This window comes from Ceratosolen solmsi, unplaced genomic scaffold (genome assembly GCF_000503995.2).
Source record: "Ceratosolen solmsi marchali unplaced genomic scaffold, CerSol_1.0 scaffold45, whole genome shotgun sequence".
In the NCBI taxonomy this organism is placed as follows: Eukaryota; Metazoa; Arthropoda; class Insecta; order Hymenoptera; family Agaonidae; genus Ceratosolen; species Ceratosolen solmsi.
Genome location: NW_011948436.1, coordinates 2,897,150 through 2,918,451, shown reverse-complemented (window position 1 = coordinate 2,918,451; position 21,302 = coordinate 2,897,150). Strand labels below are relative to the sequence as shown.

The window sequence follows — 21,302 nt, the reverse complement described above, 5'->3', positions numbered from 1 at the left end:
CGTCCGGAAAATCGAGCGTACGTTGAAAAATCGTGTTTCAAAGCCAGATTACGTATGCACTTAACAAATTATTAGCGGGGACTCTCGATACAGACGAAAGCGTCATTAAAGAGGGGCCAAATGCTCCTCGATTATGCACGAGGCTCGTGTTATCGTAACGTGGTTGGAATATCGGAAATGCGGTCGTTCGGCCCATACGGCCGCAATTTCATTTCCCATGTCGCATTAATTAGCTAATTTTGCTCTATTCAAGTGCCGAGGTCGGGATATTCCGTATCGTTAATAAGACACGCATGAATATAATATTATCCGGCACTTACATTGTTTATGTAAATTTATTTCGTATATACAAGGGGATTGCGATCTAGCTTAACTTAATATAGTCGATTTCAGCGAATTCGCATTGTTAAATGACAATAACTGCGTGCGACTACGATCAGAGTTGTGGATGGATAGATTGTCCGAATGATTTGGAAATTTTTATCACACAGCTATTGGTGGAAAAAATTTTACTTTGAAAAAATTATAATTAATTTTTATATATATCCAAGTTACACGCATGCCTATGTTTTTCTATGTGCGCGCGTGCGCGCGTATGTACTTCTAATTGATATTTTTCAATTATCAATTTAATTTATAATTATTACGATACAACTTGAAGGACAAACACAATTATAATCGACGAGTATTCTATCAACATACATATTATTTTCACTTTGTATCATTTAAAAATATTCCATATGATTCGATGATTTTTACAAATTTCACAACTAATAAAAAATGCAACAATAATTAGTAATACGTGGTGAACGACAATAGATATTTTTTAGTTTTAATACAGTGAAATGTCATATGCTTGAATATTAATCCAATTTCATAATATCCTAAACGGAGAATCGCACTATTATAAAGCATGCGATGCCGGACTTTATTTTTATTATTTGACTTAAGCTTATGACTCGTTCGCCAAAAACCCATTAGAAATATCCTTAATCGAATTTATCGGACAATACGGCCAAACAATAGTACTGTGAAAAGTCGTGAGTGTGCAGTAAATAAATATCAGATGCAATTTTTCCGCCGTGTAAGAAGACAAATTGTAATTGTTTGCCTCGAGCGAGGGGAGAAAAACGAGGTGTGAAACTCGCACGCGACGAGTCGAAAGACCGGCGAGGAAAAGAGGACGGGAGAACGGCGCACGAATATAGAGAAGCGTGGGTAGGAGGAAGAAAGCGAGGAGGTGAAAGAGCCGTCGTATACATACGTGACCGAGTTACAAGGCGACCCGACCTCTGAGTTCATTTTCATACGAAGGCCGATAAATCGAGGATTGCCGCTACCGGCTTTTCGCCTTCCTTTTTCCTTTTCTCCCTGCCGAGCCTACAATTCAATTGCCCGCGACAACGTATGAAAAGACTGCTTTTTTTTTCTCCTCCTGCCGTTCTATTCCGAGCAACTTGTCCCGGACCTGAACATTTTCACACACGCGCGGTCGTGATACTCGATTAAGTTAGTGTACAATGTGCCCGTGATCTAAGGTCACTTTGCGGCCTTCTCTCTTCGCATAAGTTGTACTTAAGTTGTCTTACACGAAGCTGATCCTCTGCTAACGATGGCTTGCGATTGGCAATTATGTCGCATCGCTCGCGCCGCCTACCCATAATTATTGAAAGCGTTATAAAAATAGCGGTCCAACTGTATTAATGAGTATATCCTTATGGACTCGAGAGTAGATGAAAGAAGAATAAGTTTATTAAGCGAATGATAAGAACTTTTGAGGGCATTTGATAATTTTCAAAATTTTAACGGTAAAAGACGATCGTAAACGTGACTCGATTAACAAAAAAGGTTCCATTGACGTTTTCAAGTCATTATTTGCTCGACAGCTCAATGGACAAAAATAATTGCACGGAAAATTTTTTAAAATTCCTTCAACACTCAATGAAATAATATATGCGTTTATTGGATGAATAATTTATTTCCCGATGTAATGGCAAAAATCCCTGTTGAGTGATTTCATGCCTACGTATTTTCTAGCTTTTAGTACGGTGTAAAGATTGTAATGATTATTTAATGTGTAAATGCGAGAATTTGATATGAAACGAGTGGCTTATTCGTAATGGGTGGATAATGGTGATATGTGCGAATGTGAATTGCTTATTAATTTATTACACGAGGTTGTATCTAATCTCTAATCATATATAGGTATAATGGTAAATATTTCTTTCTTTACATATTGTATTATTCTAGATCTTAGCATCGCATACCAATGAATGTTAACATTGAACTAATGTACATTATATTTTTATGTATAAATTTTTATATAAACGTCTATGATAAATACATTAATGCATACATTGGATAATTAGTTTTTTCTTTCACCTGACGATAAACGCTTATTTAATTATCAAATATAAATGTAACTATATTTACGATTCATTACGTCGTAATTATTAATAATATATTTCATTTTAAGGAATAATTAAAGTGTAAATTATCCGGCAAGTATGACTTTAAACTTGCATGTACAAATAATTTTAAAATTGAAAACACAATATTTGCAAAGCATAAGAATCTTATATAATTATAATAAATATGATTTAGTTTATAATTATTGTTACATATGCTCGAATGTAGTTAAATCATTATAATCTCTTGGAAGTAAAAACAGTAGTCAATATTCAATTAATAAAGTAAAACTTCAACAAGTATGTTTGTAAAGAATTTTAAAAAAATTTATAGGTCAGATAATCGACCATGTAATCATTAATTAGGTAATAAATTAAAAAAAATTATAAGATACACTTCATTTACAAGCAAACTTAATTGCAAATTGCTTTCAAAGCAATTTTATTAAACGATCAAAACATTCATTAGGTAATTATATCTATTATTTTTAAAGTTTTCCTTTTTTTTTTTATATTGCACTTTTATTCTTTATTATATAAGTAACAAAAATATCTAGCAAAATAGAATTTTTATTAAACACTATATTTATATGTTTTAAACGCTTATGTTTTCTTTACAACAAAATATATTTTTAGCTTTTAGCTGTAAGACTTTGTTAAATTAACAAATACATTATTTAATATCTAAAAAGTTGATGTAATATTCTCATTGTATTGTAATTAGTTCGAATATTACAATTAGTTTCGAGTAACGATATATTCTATGAAGAATGAGAATACTCATGGTTACGTACATGTATTTTATTGCGCATATGACTGTACTTTGATAATGTCCAAAATCAATTGTTAAAATAAAATTCAAATCTTAATTGAGAGACGAAATGTCTTAGTTTTCAATATCTATCAATTGTTACGAATTAATTTATGCGTTAAAAATCAGTATTCCTTATTTTAGTTTAATATAATTAAATTTAAAAAATGTGATTGAATCTGTTTTTATTTTTTTAATTTGGTATGATTTAACAAAAAGGTATATACCTTAAAATAATTGTGTCCGAAATAAGTCCATAATGCGTCGTCGATTTAATATTCAATCGATTCCATAATGTAATGAATTTGATCAAATTCAAATATTTCCAGTTTTCCATCATTTAAGCTTGAATGTAGTATTGGCCATTTTCATTCAAATTTCAAATTTCGATGAATAATTAATGTTGTTAATAGTTTGGAATATAAAGCTGTTAAAAATGCAACGTATAATACATATTTACAGCCTAGTTTAGATAAGTCACCCAGATGTATTAAATACACGAGTCCCATTCGCATAGCCATTGCTGTCGGTTGAAAAAGAAATTTCATTCATGATTTACATTCCTCAAAAATTTCTCTCCGGCTCTATCTCCAACCAATACTCGGCAAAACGCTCCTTGAAATCGGGCACGCAACTGCAGCTCAACCACGCAGTCGTCATATACAAAAGTCTTTATCTTTTTTCTCATCTCTTCCAATCCCTCACACCACACTTACTCGCTCACTCCCGCTCACTGTCTTTCCCTCACACTAATGCCTCTTCAGCAGACCGGTGAAAGAATTAAAATTCCCTCGCACGAGAGTTTGCACTCGCGTATCGCGTTCCGCCAATAAGCGTGGGAAGAGACGAGGACGAAAAGGTTACGTGAGAAAAGGATCTGTACAGCTCATTGTCCTACGTACGTATAATCGATGTTACAAGAGCGCAGTTTTTTCTTGTATTTTTTTATTTTCCGCGTGAAACTTTTAATGAGCTTGGATAATTAGATCCTCGAGATTCGACGATTCGGAGCGCGAGTGGAGATATCGAACAAGGACGCGCTCGCGACCCTAATGACTGGGCCAGAAGGTAATACAGGAGAAACAAGTGAGAGCAATGTGAGATCGGATTTTCGAGGATTATACGGAAGAAGTTCGAGATTCCGTACACGCGAGCGTATATACATTTATTAATTTCTCTTTAATTTATTTCTTCATCCTTCTGTTTATTTCTCATTTATAAATGATAATTGCTAAATCCCAAAGACAACAATTATAGCTATTTATTGCTTTAATATTTATGTACTATTCCATAATGTGAAATACGGTAAATATAATACGGTTAATTTTTGTAAAAAATATATAATATATATGTGTGTGTGTGTGTGTGTGTGTGTGTGTGTGTGTGTGTGTGTGTGTATTATATATAAAAAAATTGTTTGCAATTAATTACACGATATACGGTATAAATCAGCTATACAATCATTATAGAAAATTATAAAAATCGTCAGGATATTTAATAAGAGTAACATAAATTGTCATAGCGTACGTTGTAATTCTTATAATTATAAATAAAACAATTCCAAGTTTTATAAATAATGTATTCAAATTTTAATTACGGCATCATTGACAATTGAAATCACATTTTTTACACACGTGCTCCAATTCATAAAATGTATTCAGCTTTTTTCGATTCTTAATATATTTAGTTGCAAATAATCCCAACAGCATTATCAAGATTAGTAAAGTTATAATATTTAAAAATATTATGCATAATATATAACTTCCAGCAATATCCTTTATTAAACCTGAGAGAAGAAGGAAAAAATAATAAATAAAATGAATCTTCAAATTGAAAATTAATTAAAAATTTTTAGAATTAACTAAATATACGAACACTTTAAGTATTAGAACTATATGAAATCAAGAAAGTACGTTAATCTTTTCTTTTTAAATTTCTCATCAATGTTCATTTCTACGGGCTTTGCCAGTTCCTTTTCCTTATGTATACCTTAACGTTCTCGAAAGGATTCGCATTTTCTTAATATAAAAATATTTGATTATTTACCTAAGACTGGACTTGCAATTAGCATAATGCATCCATTCCCTAAGTTCTGAATACTCGAGGCTGCTGCAAATTTCTCGAGAGGAGCGGAAGTTGATATCAAAATATTCATATATACAATTCTGAAACCTTTAGCAACACCTAAAGAAATCGACACAATTAATGTGGCAACGTACGTCTGTGTGAATATTAATGCTGTAAAAGAAGAAAAGTCATTAATACATACAGACTTACTTATGCATACAAGAAACTTATATAAATGTATGCAATACATAATGGAATATAATATGATAATATTTATTCTAAACTCTTAATAAATATTTCTATTTAATGTTCCATTATCCGATAGACTAATAATAAAGAATATATATTGAAATTTTGTATTTCGTAACTTTTGTGACCATTAAATTGAAACATTTGAATTTAATAAATCCTATGTGTTCGAATCACGTAGTTTTTAAAAGAAATATGAAAATAATTTAAACAAAAGGAAAAACATAAATGAAGCTATGATAATGTATGATAAATATAAATATTTATCATAAGTAGCTACGATTAACGCTAATTATACGATAATTATTATTTACGTTTCACCTCTAATGTAATTATTAGCGGGGGCATTGCATTGCAGTAAATCAACCTGTGCTTCATGAACATTTTCAACATTGAAAAAACGGCGAACTAGAACGCACGTAAAGTGTATTCCCAAAGGAACAAATAGACGCAAGCGCCGCTAAAATCCCCTTTGTGACTTGGGCATTCTAAAAACAGGTTAAACCAGTCGGCTCGAATCAAAGTGCACATTACAAGACATAACCTTAAATTCACTTTACCTACGTCGAGAGGTTAAAGGCATTATCCGTCTCGCGCGCTCTAACTCGCAATTAAGTATCTTTCATCCCACGCCCACTGGCTTCACCTACAAGACCGTCCGTCCGATTGATAAAACCTGCGCCTCGTCTAGAAAGTGCACGGGCACGTGTAATTACCCATTCTCGAGATCAGGTTTATCACGAGACTGAAGAAGAGCATGGCCATGGGGGGCTGTCGGAGCCACTCGCCGATATACGGCGCCAGACCCCGGAACACCAGGTCAGCGATTCCCAACACGCTCAGCATCGTCGCGATGCTGTTCATGTCGAATCTCAGCTCGTCCAGGATCAGAGGCATTAGGACATTGAAGTTCAGCTCGACGAATAAGACGAACGATAAGCAGGTGAATGTTGTCATGTAGACGGTGTCGCGAAGCAATTCCAGATCGAGTATCATTGCCACTTGTTGGATCATGCCCATCAGTAGGAATTTATTTTTGGCTCGAGGGGCACTCGATTTTTTTACATCCTCGCTTCGCAATCCTAGGATCGATAGCTTACGCCTAGATGAATTATTATTATCTTATTGTAATATTTATATGTATTATTTTTATGTAATTATATGTAAAAATTATATGTAATAGATAAGCTTAGGTATACAATTATTGATTGTTCACTCGATTTATTTGTTTCTTAATTTATTGCCTATTTGAATAATTATCTAATGTTAATTGTACTTTTATTCATTTTTTAATTAATTCATCGATTCTAATCTGACTCTAAGATCTATTTTAATTAATTTGTTTGATATTATGTATTTGAGAAAATTAATAACAATATAAATGACCATAGATTCGAGCTGCAAGTATTTTAGATTATTTCGAAACGATCAATGGTTCGCGTAAAATCTTGTCTCGTCCGACTATATATGACCGACTGCAATGTTATACCAAATACAATCTAACATTTTATTTATAAACTATTCTAAATATTGTAATAAAATAATAATTATATTAAATAGTTAAATTGGAGGAACATTTTAAACGGAGTTCAAATATAGAAATTAATTAGTCTTTTAATAAGAATGCGGATTTATTTTTCATTATTTTACTTTTAAAGTTCTTTTGGTCGTTGGTGAAGCAAAAAAAAAAAAAAAAATAAATAAATAAAAATAAATAAAAAAAATGAATACACAGATAAGACTTAAAACTCAAGAATTTATTATATAGGCCCTCGAATGAGTTAATATACTTCGTTGTAATACGAGAGCGATAGTCATTGAAAATTCAAATGGAAATCAAAGATTAAACAAATAAAATATGTGTGTCAATTTTCAATGAAGATTATCTCATAAAAATTTTACATTAATAGCGGGACTTTACAGACATTCGAAAGTTTATAAAAGTTAGTAATTTTTTTAATTTTTTGTTTGCCTTTTTTTTCGAAATAATACAATTCATATAATAAATATTTAAATTGATGCTAATGTTAACTTATCTATAATGGTAAATAATCCTATAATGTTAATTAAAGAAAAAAGAAAAAATTACCGAATGGTATCGAAATTTTGTCACTTTGAAAGAAAAATATATGAAAAAACTTAATATCCTAAATAATTAATGATACTGGATTATAATATTTTCATTAACATGCCAATTAAATAAACTATTATACATATCTATTGAATTAATTATATTTCATCATTCATTAAGGAAATGAGTAGGAAAACTATAATTATTTATATTAATTTTTTCTTTTAATTATTATATAATTTAAGTTTCTATACCTACATTTGATGGTTTATGTTAGCATCGTCACCAATCTGCTTAAATTGCTGATTTTGTATAACTTCATTACAACTTTTATTTACGATGGTAGAATTATGGAGTTTCGTTGATATAAAGTTAATATTTTGTAATTTTAGTCCATTTAAGCTGTCAGTTTCTTTGAAAATATAATCAGCATTACGCGATGGTAATTTAATTGGCACATTTTTATTGTTCTTCATTTTTAAACAATCGTTTTTCGGAAGCCAGTCTATTGTTCTCAAAATAAATTCACGATAATAATAAAACCTACTTATACGAGTTTGCAAGTTATATTAAATAATTGAAAGTTTGCATTACCTTGTTTATTGCAGGCATAGCTATTTTTGAGAACCGCGGACGTTTCATACTCATAAGTAATGATATTATCCTCATTGCGTTTACCATAAGAAATTATCGATAATTGATTATTCCTTCTAAAGCGTTCCTTTCGCTTCATTTCAGCGTCAGTGGTAATCATTTCTTGAATGGTATAGTCATTTATTAATTTATTAGTTGTATTACTTAAAAGTCATATATCCATAATGCGAAGCAGTACCATTAAATAAAGCATTAAACCAAATGATTCGTTAAATTATTAAATTATTATAACAACATTTGTTACTCTTCTCTTTCAATGCATATTAAATTCATATAATTTTAAGCAATCAATTTATAATGAATATTTGATAATTAGTAATAAACTGTTTTAATACTTTCTGACTTGTTTTCAGCATTGTTTACTCGCTTTGCGTGCCATTCTATCGGATGTAGCAAAAGTGCGCCAATAATATGATTCAAAGTCATACCGCCCAATATTAACATCGTTCCCTATTATAATTTAATAAATGTCGGATGTTAATTAATAAAATATCCACACCTTATATATTACAATATGTACGAATAAAGAAGTTATTACTTTTAAATTTAAGATTTTATCGAAGATAGTGAATAATTTAATGTAAGCCAAGTAAAAATATTTTTCATATTTCTATCTTGATTTCTAACATAATATTAGCAATAAAAATATTCGAAAAAATACGTATCGATACACTAGATTCTTATCCTAATAGTGTTTGCTATCAGTACAATTCATTTTAAGATATAAAGGCAAATAATTGCTTATTAAATTAATAATACTTAAAGCATTAACTTTTTCTTTCATATTACTTTCAATTGAAATATTTAAATACAATTCAAATGATAGAAAACTAAAATTCTCATGACACAATTAATTAACGAATAATATACCGATTTAATTAATCTTGCTCATTAATGCTTATAAATAAAAATTAGTTTCATTAGAATTCTATTTAAAATTTACAGGCATATATAACAGTCACTTAACTTATACCTCGCTATTATAAATTGATAATATTAACGAAATTACATGCGGCACGAAAATTTGACCCAATCCGGCAACAAGCATGTATACACCAACAGCTTGGCCTCTTTTCTCATTGAAGTACGTATTTACAGCCAACATATTGGCAGAGAAACTCATTGTTGATCCTAAGGCTGCAATCACAGGTATATAGAGGAAATAATCATAAATTGCCAATCAGAATTGTCAAACAGATTGAAATAAAAAATATTAGATTAATGCAGCGATTGCGTAAGAATAAAAAAAAAAAAAAGAAAAAAAAATTAATGAAAAATGTTTAACATTCATTTGTCGTCGATTTGTCGAAATAATTGAATTGAAAAGAAATTTGTTCATTTTCACGTGTAACTAAGATTTTTACGCGTTTGATACAATTATGCATGCTTATTTTCACAATAACGAGCGATAGAAAATATTATTAATAATTATAAATTGTTTAAAAATAAATTAATAAACTTCTTGATTGTAAAATAATTCAGCTTTAAAGCTTGTAATAACAATGCATACGTACAAGTAATCATTCCATACGTAATAATAAAGTGGATGAAGCACGTAGCAAAGGAGGTCAAGATTATGCCGGACGAATAGAGAAGCTGCCCGATTACGGCGATCTTTCGATAACCATAGTTACGTAACAATGGTACATTCGCTAAAGCCAGTATCATCCCGAATGCCTGATTGACGTTCATGATGATGGACATCTCCGTTGCCGATATTCCTAGTTCCTCGAACTTATTTCCGTATATCATACTGAAGACTTGCGACACCGGTACTATGAACATCTGCGACATTTTCAAATTCATAACTGTGAATTTTTTATGCACACCCTTAGAAAGTATGTTTATCCTTATTTTAACAAGCTTTGGATTGAATTCGATCGGTATAATTTGCATTTGGCTATGTGATATTTTTCTTTTTTTTCTTTTTTTTTTGTTTTTTTTTTTTTTTTTTTTTTTGCGTCAAATATTAAAAATTGCAAGGATTAATAATGAATGCTGTAAGTGCTTTATTCTCATGATAATAAATGATTTCAAATACATATTGCAAACTCCATTTTGTAAAAATGAATATTTATTTGGCAAATCCATCATCGAAGATTCACTATACACTGGGTATTTATATTGAGATTAGCCAAAACTGACCACAAAGCAAAATAATTCTGTTTTGAAAAATCTATTTGATAGAATTTTAATGCAACCTCAAAGCATGACAATCGCACTTTAAACATCATTTTAAATACTAATTTTCTGTTCCTAATGTAATACCTAATGTTTCTTATATTAGAAAAAAACTTACAACATCATTGAAACCAAGAATCTCTTCTATTATTAATTATATGCAAATAATCAATTGTGGCCAATATCATTATATTATTTACGTATCAATCAATAACAATGAATCGATTATAATCGATCTTACTATTAATTATATTATTAGTACATTATAATATAAATATTAATCAATCTATCAATCTACAAACAATGATATTTAATAAATTTTAAAATATCATTAAATTGTGTACTAAAAAATAAGCTTACTTTTATATTTCAGTTAAGTATTTTCTAGGTACATATAAAATACTATTTACAAAATTCATTCTACTCTGTACAAAACTCGGTACAATAATTCTTTAATATTAGTTTTTAAATCAACATATAGTTTGATGGTAATGTATGGTTTGCAATATGTTAATAACACATAAATTTAAGACACTTCCATTTCAGCGCGCACTAATATTATTTTACTAAACTCAAATTATAATTTGTAATATGCAGTGCGTAATGTGCAAATTGCTTTTGAGAAACAATTTAATATATGCTAATATAAAAAAATTCTTACAGAACTCAATCCAGCGCCGCATACTATCAACCAGCCCCAGCCACCATCCAGTGCGATAAATTCCCGCCTCGTCATATTTTTCACGACTGAAAAGACATTTCTACAATTTCGATAAGAACTACGTTTATATTAATTTTCTGCAATAATCTTGCTTATTTAAGTAACCTGAAATAAATTAGATATCTAAAGAATTGTCATTATTTTTAAGATTCTTTAGATGAAAGATTCTTTCGTTGATATTCTATGACGAATTGGTTTTATCAATTCATTAGTGCCGCTCCATACTCACATTACGATAATCCTCACATTAAGAAATGATACAAATTACGCAAATATCTTTTGCGAATATCATAACATTATAAAAATTGCGTGCGCGTGTACGTGTGTTTATTCTTATAAAATAAAGTTAAATTATGAAAAGAAAATTTTTTTTAAACCCTTTAATAATAAAACATTTGAAGAAAAAAATTTACACTAATTCGCTAATAAACTCAGATACACATATTCATATATAATATTGAATATTTAATTATAGTTTATATTTTTTGTTTACAAAATGTCTATAATATAACTAACTTTTTTATAATTATTTTAAAAGAAATGCATAGTTCTAGCGCATGAAAAAAATTAAAATGTTTTTAAAATTAAGAATTCCAATGTTTCGAAACAAAAAATTTGTATATGAAAATTTTAAACCCAAAAAATTAAACAACAAATTTCTCCATTATTATTGCTATCGGAAATTTTGATGTTTATATTAAAAATAATCTGAATAGAGAAATCTTGTAATAAATATTATTTTTTAATATAATGTTTTAATCAGTATAATGCAGTATAAATGAGCATAATTATGTTCATGTAATATTTTTTATACATGTTGCCTAATGGGATCTCTATAGAAATGGAATGAAATAAAAAATTATTATAATTTTGAAAACTTTAATATTAATAGTTTTGAAATTATGTATAATTATTACATAATATAATGTTGGCATTCAAATCTGATATATAGCAAATCGTTATAGTGTTTCGAGCATAATTACTAAAATAACATATAATTCATATAAAAGAAATAAATTTTATGTGTTACGTTGAAGAAATTTCATAACGTAGTTCTTCAATTACATTATTAATTTGTGAAAACATATATTAATTGTAATTTATAAATATAATGTAGAATTCGAAAAAAAATGATCATTCATATTTAATTATTATCGTATAATGGATTATTAGTAGTTTTTGTGATGGAAGATACGGAAAGAATATTGAAGATATTGAAAATATCTTATACACATGTTATAACCTTTACTTTGTGTATTTATTTTTTGACATTGTATATACTTATTTTGTTATATTTTATTTGTATAGAAGTAAACAATAAATATTAGTTTTTATATGAAGAGTAGATTGCGAATTAATTGGAAACATTATTTAAGAGTATTAAATATATAATAATTTATGTCCTGCAGATGAATAAGAATAACATTTTTCAGAATAAAAGAAGAAAAATAATTAGTTTATTTTAATATGAACTAAAAAATATATAATCTATAAATATACTAATTAACCATATTTTTACTATACACTATTCTAACAAAATTTATTTTCAACTTTAAATAATTAATATTTATAAATATACATACTTTTTTGGAATAGTAGTTTAAGATATTTTATTTGGCATAATAATTTTATAATTTTATTATTTTTTTTAGAACTATGCAAGGAATGAATATTTTAAGCCTTTAACATTGTTAAAAAATATACTATAAATATAAGTTTTATTTGACCGCAAAAGATTACATTTTTAGAGTTCCTGTTGATTGAAAAATCAATTATTCATCTGTGTTTATTGATCGTAACATTACTTTCCGCCTTTTAAGTAAAATTCAACATTAGAATGTTCATAAATAATGTTCACTCTGCTAGATAATTACTTTCATTACTTTATTTCCGTAAAACTCTTGATGTGAAATTAACGTTACGCTTGCCTACTAATTATCATAATTATCATAATCTCCGGTACTAGATTTGCCGTTTTCTGATATTTCTAATTGTATCCTAAGGATCGCTAAGTGTTAACGAGAGGATTGAGGGTAAGTGGTTTTTATTTTAATAATACAGTAAATATTAAAAAAAAAAAAAGTAGTTTTGAATATGGGTAGTTTATGTTAAATGCATGAATGCTTTTAAAAATTTATTTTAATAATTTATTAGTATTTTATAATTTTATTTATTAGTATTTTATAATTTATTAGTTTATTCTAATCCAAGATACGGTAAGTAAATTGAATATATTAAAACTAAATTTTATATACATGAATAATAACTTTTTTCATACTTTGTTTTTGGAAATATGATTCAACGTTTCTTTCTATATAATTTTTATAATATGAAGAAGATTTTATTCTAATCATTATATTATTATTCTTTTCTTATTATATTAAATAAATAACTTTAAAGGTAATTTTTCATTTTTCTCATACTTCATTTAGTTTCCGTCATTATTTATATCACAAGTACATTACTTATATTATAAATAAGGAAAAACATTGAACGGTAATGATTAGAAATTTATTTCATAATTTTTAATATATAACATATTATACATAATATTAATAAATTTTTTTTTACCATCGTTAATAAAACGGATTTTATTTTGTAACATATGCATCAACACAATGACACATATGAAATTGTGAATTCATCGATAATGACTTTTCTCTCAATTAATACATGCTTTTAGCTCAGGAATTATTTCACTTTTAAAACTTAATGTATAAATATTTAAATACTTAACATTTCGAAATGTCAAATAAATAATTTGATAATTTCATTATTATAATTTTATCATTGCATTATATTATTGAAAATAAGTATATATTAATGACGAATTTTCATTATGACGTCGGAAGTACTTCTTTTAAATTTAAAAATTTTAAATTGAAAAAATAAAATCAATACATAATAGATATATAATATTGCAATATTATAAGAAATAAATTAAAACTTATATATCATATAATACCATGAGTTTGCAATAATTTTATTATAATTAAATTTTAAGATTAGTAATAAAAAGCAATAGCATTAAAGGACAGTTTTATGAATTTTCTAATCTTATTGGCAAAAATTTCAAATACCTTTAATCATTAAAATTATCAAAATATATATAATACAAGTAATGTAAACCTTTAAGCTCAAAATTCTATTTTATAAGATATATTACGTTCAATATATGCTTTTCTATTTCAACAAATATTAAATTAAATATATGCTTTTATAAAGGTTAATAAATCTTAATAATAATGAATAAAGACGTTTTTTTTCATGAAGAAGCGAACGTCAGTTTATTAAATTATATGTCTCTTAAATTTCAATGAATAGTGTCAAATAATTGAAATAAATTATTAAGTATGTTATTATAACACGCTATATGTGACAATGTATATGATACTTATTAATAATATATGTTACACAAGTTAATAATAAATATATAATATATTAAAATAGTAATGAAACAAAATAACAGACAAATAATTAATATTGATAAAACAATGTACTAAAAAAGATAAAGATATTTATTTCTGTTGAAGATTATGAAAATTTGAAGAAATATGAACTGTAAATATACTAAAGCAAATTAAAATAAGTAGATGATTTGTTTGTAAATAATACCACGTTCTTGTTAAAAAAAAATTTATGTGTATCTGTTACAGAAACTCCATGTATAGACATTTAAAGAAATTGTTAAATTCTGAGTATTACATATGAAAATACCTCAAATGCTAAACAAGATATTTTAAAATAAAACTTAAAGGTTTAAGGATTAATATTAAATCGATAGATTAAATTCACAATTTACTTTGCTATTTTAAATAAATCTTTCAAGTAATCAAATCCAAATAAGAATCAATTAAAATCGATTGATTATTGATATATTATAATCGCGATAATACTTTATAATATTAAATAGAAATATTATTAAAAATTGAAAATTTACTTCATAAACAGAATTCAGAATGCATACATAATTATAGTAAATACATATAATTATAATAATCCAATAATAAATGTTTTAATAATAAATTTTTACTATAATTTCTAACATTTTAGCAAAAATTTACATAATATATATTAAGATAATAAGGTTAAATCGACAATTTCAATTTAAATACATGAAAATGGAATAGAATACAACAATAATGCTTATAAATTCTCATTAAAAATATATTAAAATTTTAGAATAATATTATTTTAAGACTTATGGTATAAAACTATCTAAATACAAATTATAAATAAACTCAAAAAAAAAACAAAAAAAAAAATACAAATACCAATATAGCTAGAAAGATTAAAATGAATTCAATTAAGAATTAGCAAACTTTATCAAAAAATCACACTTAATAATTAAATTTATAATTATTTTCAAGTGTACTGATAATAACATAATTAAAATATAATTAAAATAAAACATATCTTTTCAAAACCGTATCAGAGTGTTCTATAATTAGTAAACTTAACAAAGAAGTATTTAAAACCGATAAATATATTCTAAATATAAAATAGATAAAATCCATTCATAATATTTTAAATCGTCTCGAATGAAATTTTAATTCTAATTGATATCCATGGAATTATTTCTATATATTTGTTATTTTAGAAATTTTTATTAGTATAAATATTTAGCATACAATTTTAGAAAACATAATAAAATCATGCATAAAAGTTATAAATGTTTAATTATATATATATATATATATATATATATATATAAAATAATTTTCTATGATTTGAAGAAAATATAGATTAGTTTCTAAAATATCTATGAAATGACAATAGTATATTTTATTTTCACTATCAAATTCCGAAAAATATAAAAACTCTAAAATTGTATTTCGTTTATATAAAGTTCCTTATAAAACATAAAAATATTAAATTATTAGAGAAAATTTATACAATTCTGTTAATGCTTTTTTTATTACAAACACTTTATCTTGTCTAACAGTTAAAAATCTAGATAATTTTGAAATATACTTATAACCGCTAGATTAGTATATCATATTTTGTATTATTTGTTGAGCATTAATACGACTTTGTACATTACTAATTAAATACATCAATTCACTGAAAGTCATTCTAATAAATATTTGTGGTACATTTTTAATATTCCTGGAACGAAATGATTAAATCGATATTAATTATTAATAATATAATAGTATAAGTAGATAATAATATAATTTTTAGAAAATTATTATTAATCTTTGATCTAAAATGAAATTCTCTTAAATTTGTTATAATCATTTATTTTTATATACAGTTACTATTTAAAAATTTATTTTTATTTTAATAATTGTTTTTTCTAAAAAAAAAAAAAATTTCCAACCTACAAAATTTTTGCATATTATTACGTAGAGATAAATTTAATGAATGAAACATGAGATAATAAAATTCCAATATAAATATAAATTTTTTAAATAATTTACAATTGAACGAATAAAATCATCTGATAAATGATAAAAACAATTATTATTTCATTCTTCATTATATGAAATTCATTAATTAAATAACGAATGAAAAAATGAAATGGTACGTTATAAATTTGACGATGAATCATTGCATCTTTTACAGGAGAAAACATAAATAAAATATCAATGAATGAACGATTATGAAAAAGATAACAGCTTACGTAGATTATTAAATTGGAATAAAAAATAACCTAAAATTAAATATAAACCCAAATTTATTGTATAGGCAACAACAATGTATAATTTAATTAAAATATTTAAACTTCAGTTCATTTAAATAGCTTATCAAATTTCTTGCTGAATATAATTTAGAATAATTTGACAGCATTAAAACAGAGTATTAAAGCAATGAGAGATGAATATTTTTATTTAAAAAATATTAAATAATCTTAAAATAAAATCGATATTTCGAATGATTCAACTATTAATCCACATGATTATATTACATAAGCACCATAATACTTCAACAATCATAGTTTTATTATTACGTATGTAAAAATTATAATAATTTTAATAATAATGTATTAGTATCCAATACATTGTTATTATTTGATTCTATATAATAAATTGATATAAATTGATTATATATACTCTTTGCAACGAAGAATGATAGATTGATATTATTTTACATATTCTTTGTACATATAATAAATAATATATTTGTCAATTATTATTGCTGGGATACTGAAATTATCTGAATAAGAACAGTGATCTGTGAAATAAAAATCAACACTTAAGAAAATCATTCATAATTATTATAACATTATCTATAAATATATAATAGTTAAAATGAATAAGGAAAGGCAAAACGTACTACCACTTTACAAAAATCAATACAAAATTACAAACTGTGACAAAAAATTAATTAACATACAATTGTCTACCGGGCAAAAGTTGCTATAGTTATAAAGAATATCACTTCTATAAATTAAATACAATAGGGGCTTACGAATAGCTTTTAAATATTTCCTTAGAATTTACTTGGAAATATTAAGTCGCTATCAATATTTTAGTCGTATTGACCAAAACTTTGGTATGCCTCGATTAGTTATACATAAAGATAAATAATACATTAGAGTAAAAAAAGTTCCAAATTATTTGTCATAATCCTGTGCAATCTAAACATTAACAAATGAAATTTATTTTTAATAGCAATATAAATTGTATATAATTTAAATACAAAGTTGAGAACAACTTTTTTTTCAATATTAGTATACAAAAGTCATTTTACAGTTATTTATTTCAGTTATGAAAATTTTAAATAACTGAACATTAGTTAGTACATCCAGTAGATATTTTAATTTTATTTATTTACTTATTTTTTTTAATATTTTTGAAGGAGTTGCAAATTTAAACGAATTCAACTATTATGTTACGTATAAATTACGATTCTAAAAAAAAAAAAAAAAAAAAAAAAAAAAAAAAAAAAAAAATTAAAATTAAAATTATTATCGCACAAACTTTTAATCAGTTTAATTTATACAAAATGAGCTAAAATGTCATTATGCTTGTCTGAAATATATGAAGGACTCCGGTGGCAAGTAAATATAATAAAGTAATCTCGTAAAGTTTCTTAAAACTAACAAAATATGAAAATACACAGATTTAATAAAAAGAAAAAGAAAAAAAAAAAAAAAAAAAAAGAAAAAAAATCAGCATAAACAATCTTATCTATCACATAGTATATCACTGACAATTATGTGCATGGAAATTATCTTTGTCTTATTTTAGAAATCATCTTGAATTTATTTACTAGTTTAGAGGGAACGAAAACTTCTTCACTATTTCAGAAATGCAGTTATAATCAACTTCCATTTATTTTAGAATAAATGAATTCACAAGCAGTCAAATTAAGGTAAACCTATTTTTAATTTATAAATAATAAATAAACACGTTATATCCTTACATTTTATTTAGCTTAGTTATAGGAATATTTTACTTACGCTCCTTAATATTGAATATTATTTTTCATATTATTATCATAACATCTAATATTTTTATATTTATACGATAATTTTAAATATCATTTAATCGCTAAAATTAAGGCTAAATTTGAAAGAACATACATTTTTATTAATATTCGTAAAATTATAGAATATTAACAGTAAGTTTTTTTTAAATATCTTTCAATTAATTTTTCAATCATCAGTAATACTAGAACAAGTAAATATTTTTTAATTTATAGAGACAAAATAAATTGAGTTGAATAAAATTATCCTCACAGACGCTGGAGTAAAATGCAAATTTGAAGAAACATATTTAAATTATTGATATCGACCATGATTTTAAAAAAACTCGCAGTAGTATGATCACTTTTAGTTTATAATTTTTATTTGCATTTTTAAAACTTTTAATCATATATAAATGAGATAAAAATATCTACGACTGTTAATAACGTATATAACATACGTTGTTTCACAAGTAATAATCTAAATTTAATAAGGAGAAATACAGAGCTTAAACGATAACAGAACGAACGAGAAGACTTAATGCAAAAAATAAATATCATAAAAGGAGTAATATATTAGAAAATAAATATATTAAATATTTAAAGTTGTTAGAGTACAGAGTGAAAAATAGTATAAGAAAAATAATGGTAATAAAAAAAAAAAATAATAAAATAATAGAAATAGTACAAAAATTATAAAATATATTCTAAAAATGAGCATGATTAGAATGAAATTCCGTACAATATTTTTAATATATATATATATATATATATATATATATATTTTTTTTTTTTCAAAATATTTTCTTAAAATAAGTGTTTTGAGATGATGATAAATTGAATGAAATTATGCGAATAAATATCGTTATGAATATTATTGTATATATTATTTCATATAATCTTATTAATCTACATAAAATGCAAGTAAGACATATATGAATTAAAATAGCTTTCACAATTTATATAAAATAGTTTAATACATTATAATTATTTCTTATAAATTACATTAATTTCAATACGCGAAATTTAAAACATATATTACAATTAATAATCCAACTTAAGTTTCCCGGTTGAAATTAAAGGGATTTCGTTTATTACGTTAATGAAGAGATTATAGAGTCAGATACACGATGTCCGATATTCAAATTTTTCACTTGAATTGATAAGGTATTTCTAATAGCATAAAGTGACAAAATCTATCGAATAAAATGTATGTAATATTGCAATTTCATATACAAGTTTATAAATAAAATATTTTACATGTATCAATAAGAATAAAAAAGTATTGATATTCAGCTTATATATATTCTTTTCGAAGGTTCATTGAAATTGAGAGTTTTTGTATTATCTTTCCAAAATAGTTTTCTCCTTATCTTGTAGTTTTTTTATCTTGTAAGATAATGATATTTTTCTACGATGGATGCTTATTCGAACTGTTTAAAAGTATATATAAAATAAAAACACTTAAAAAATCGTTTTTGTCATTCATTTGACACAAGTCGAAGGAATATTATTCACAAAGTCCTTTGAATGCCGAGCATAGTTGAATATAATATTATTAAGATCTGTGAATATGCATCATTAATTGTTTATACATTATCAGGCATTGTTATTTTTATTAACATATTAAAATTTAGCATAAAATTTTATTCGTCGATAATGAAATAGAAAAAAAAAAAAAAAAAAGATAATGAAGCTTCCTTGATGCATCGCATAGTTGTATGGTGAAATGTATTAAGAAATTTTATCGTTAAAGTAAAAGAAGAAACAGCTTCGTTGTTTTTTAAACAGAATTGCATAGTATTTTAGTTTGGCTCGATCGTAACAGCGTCGTTTAAATGTACATTGGGTGTGTTGTATGAAGAGCATTAAGCAAAGAGCGCTAATTCCCGATGCCGCGCAATTGCTCTATTTTGTTGAATTAAACTGGCCATTGTGTATGTAATTGGCATTAAGTTGCATACGTAAACAGTGACTTTGACTAAACTGTCAATTTAAGTTAGTGAACGGAGATGGGCGTGTAAACAATAGTCGACGAATGCCGTAACGTAATCATACCTTATTCATTAATATAACGATGATTTATTTATTTTTGGTGAGCTATTATTTTCGTTGTTTCATTAATTAGTGTTTCACGCTACTCTGACTCGCTTCAATATACTTTTCCAATTTACTGACGAATTTAGACTTTTCTTATTTGTCATCGATTGATATATTGGCTGCAGCGATGCTGTAAGTCTCGAGAAACACGTATGAGACAGTAGAAACGCTCGACCAGTACAATATATCCGTACGACTTACCCATGTCAGTTTAATTTATTCGATCATTCGTATATTTGCTCTCGCGCTTTAAAGAAAAGAACGAGGCTTCATTTTTTCCGAACAAAAAAGAATCGATATACAGTTGGTTTAATGATTATGTGACTCCTTTTATCGTTCAAAGTTTATCACGATTTCGTCATTAGGTGCATTGGGCGGTACGTCATATGAGTTAGCGATTAATGAAATCTATTTTTACTTTAAATTCGTTTCACCCTTTAATTTATAACTGAATTGGACAGTGATTGTCTCTACGTCACATCAAGTCAATTAGTTAATGAGCCGTTGGAATACCTTGGAAAACTTCAAAATAATAAAATTGACTTTTCTCCCTCTCCTGTCCTCCCCCCCCCCTCTCCCTCTCTCTCTCTCTCTCTCACGCAAACACATGCAAACACACGCACGCAC

The 21,302-nt window shown here is 25.9% G+C and overlaps 1 protein-coding gene across 1 annotated transcript; it reads right to left on the bottom strand.

Annotated features, from left to right (window-relative positions):
* Positions 1-4,801: 4,801 nt before the first annotated feature.
* LOC105365163 (monocarboxylate transporter 4) lies at positions 4,802-11,260 on the bottom strand. The gene is made up of 8 exons (XM_011503257.1): positions 11,103-11,260; positions 9,775-10,045; positions 9,234-9,397; positions 8,585-8,710; positions 7,865-7,896; positions 6,252-6,637; positions 5,266-5,457; positions 4,802-5,005 (listed from the first exon to the last, which is right to left on the bottom strand). Exons 1-8 carry the CDS (start codon positions 11,175-11,177, stop codon positions 4,821-4,823), a joined length of 1,431 nt encoding a protein of 476 aa, XP_011501559.1. The 5' UTR covers positions 11,178-11,260; the 3' UTR covers positions 4,802-4,820.
* Positions 11,261-21,302: the final 10,042 nt, after the last annotated feature.

Coding starts and splice junctions, on each gene's coding strand:
- LOC105365163 (XM_011503257.1), bottom strand. CDS start 11,177: ATGACGAGGCGGGAATTTATCGCACTGGATGGTGGCTGGGGCTGGTTG. Junction 10,046..11,102: donor GCGGCGCTGGATTGAGTTCT/GTAAGAATTTTT, acceptor AAAATGTCGCAG/ATGTTCATAGTACCGGTGTC. Junction 9,398..9,774: donor TACGTATGGAATGATTACTT/GTACGTATGCAT, acceptor CTGTGATTGCAG/CCTTAGGATCAACAATGAGT.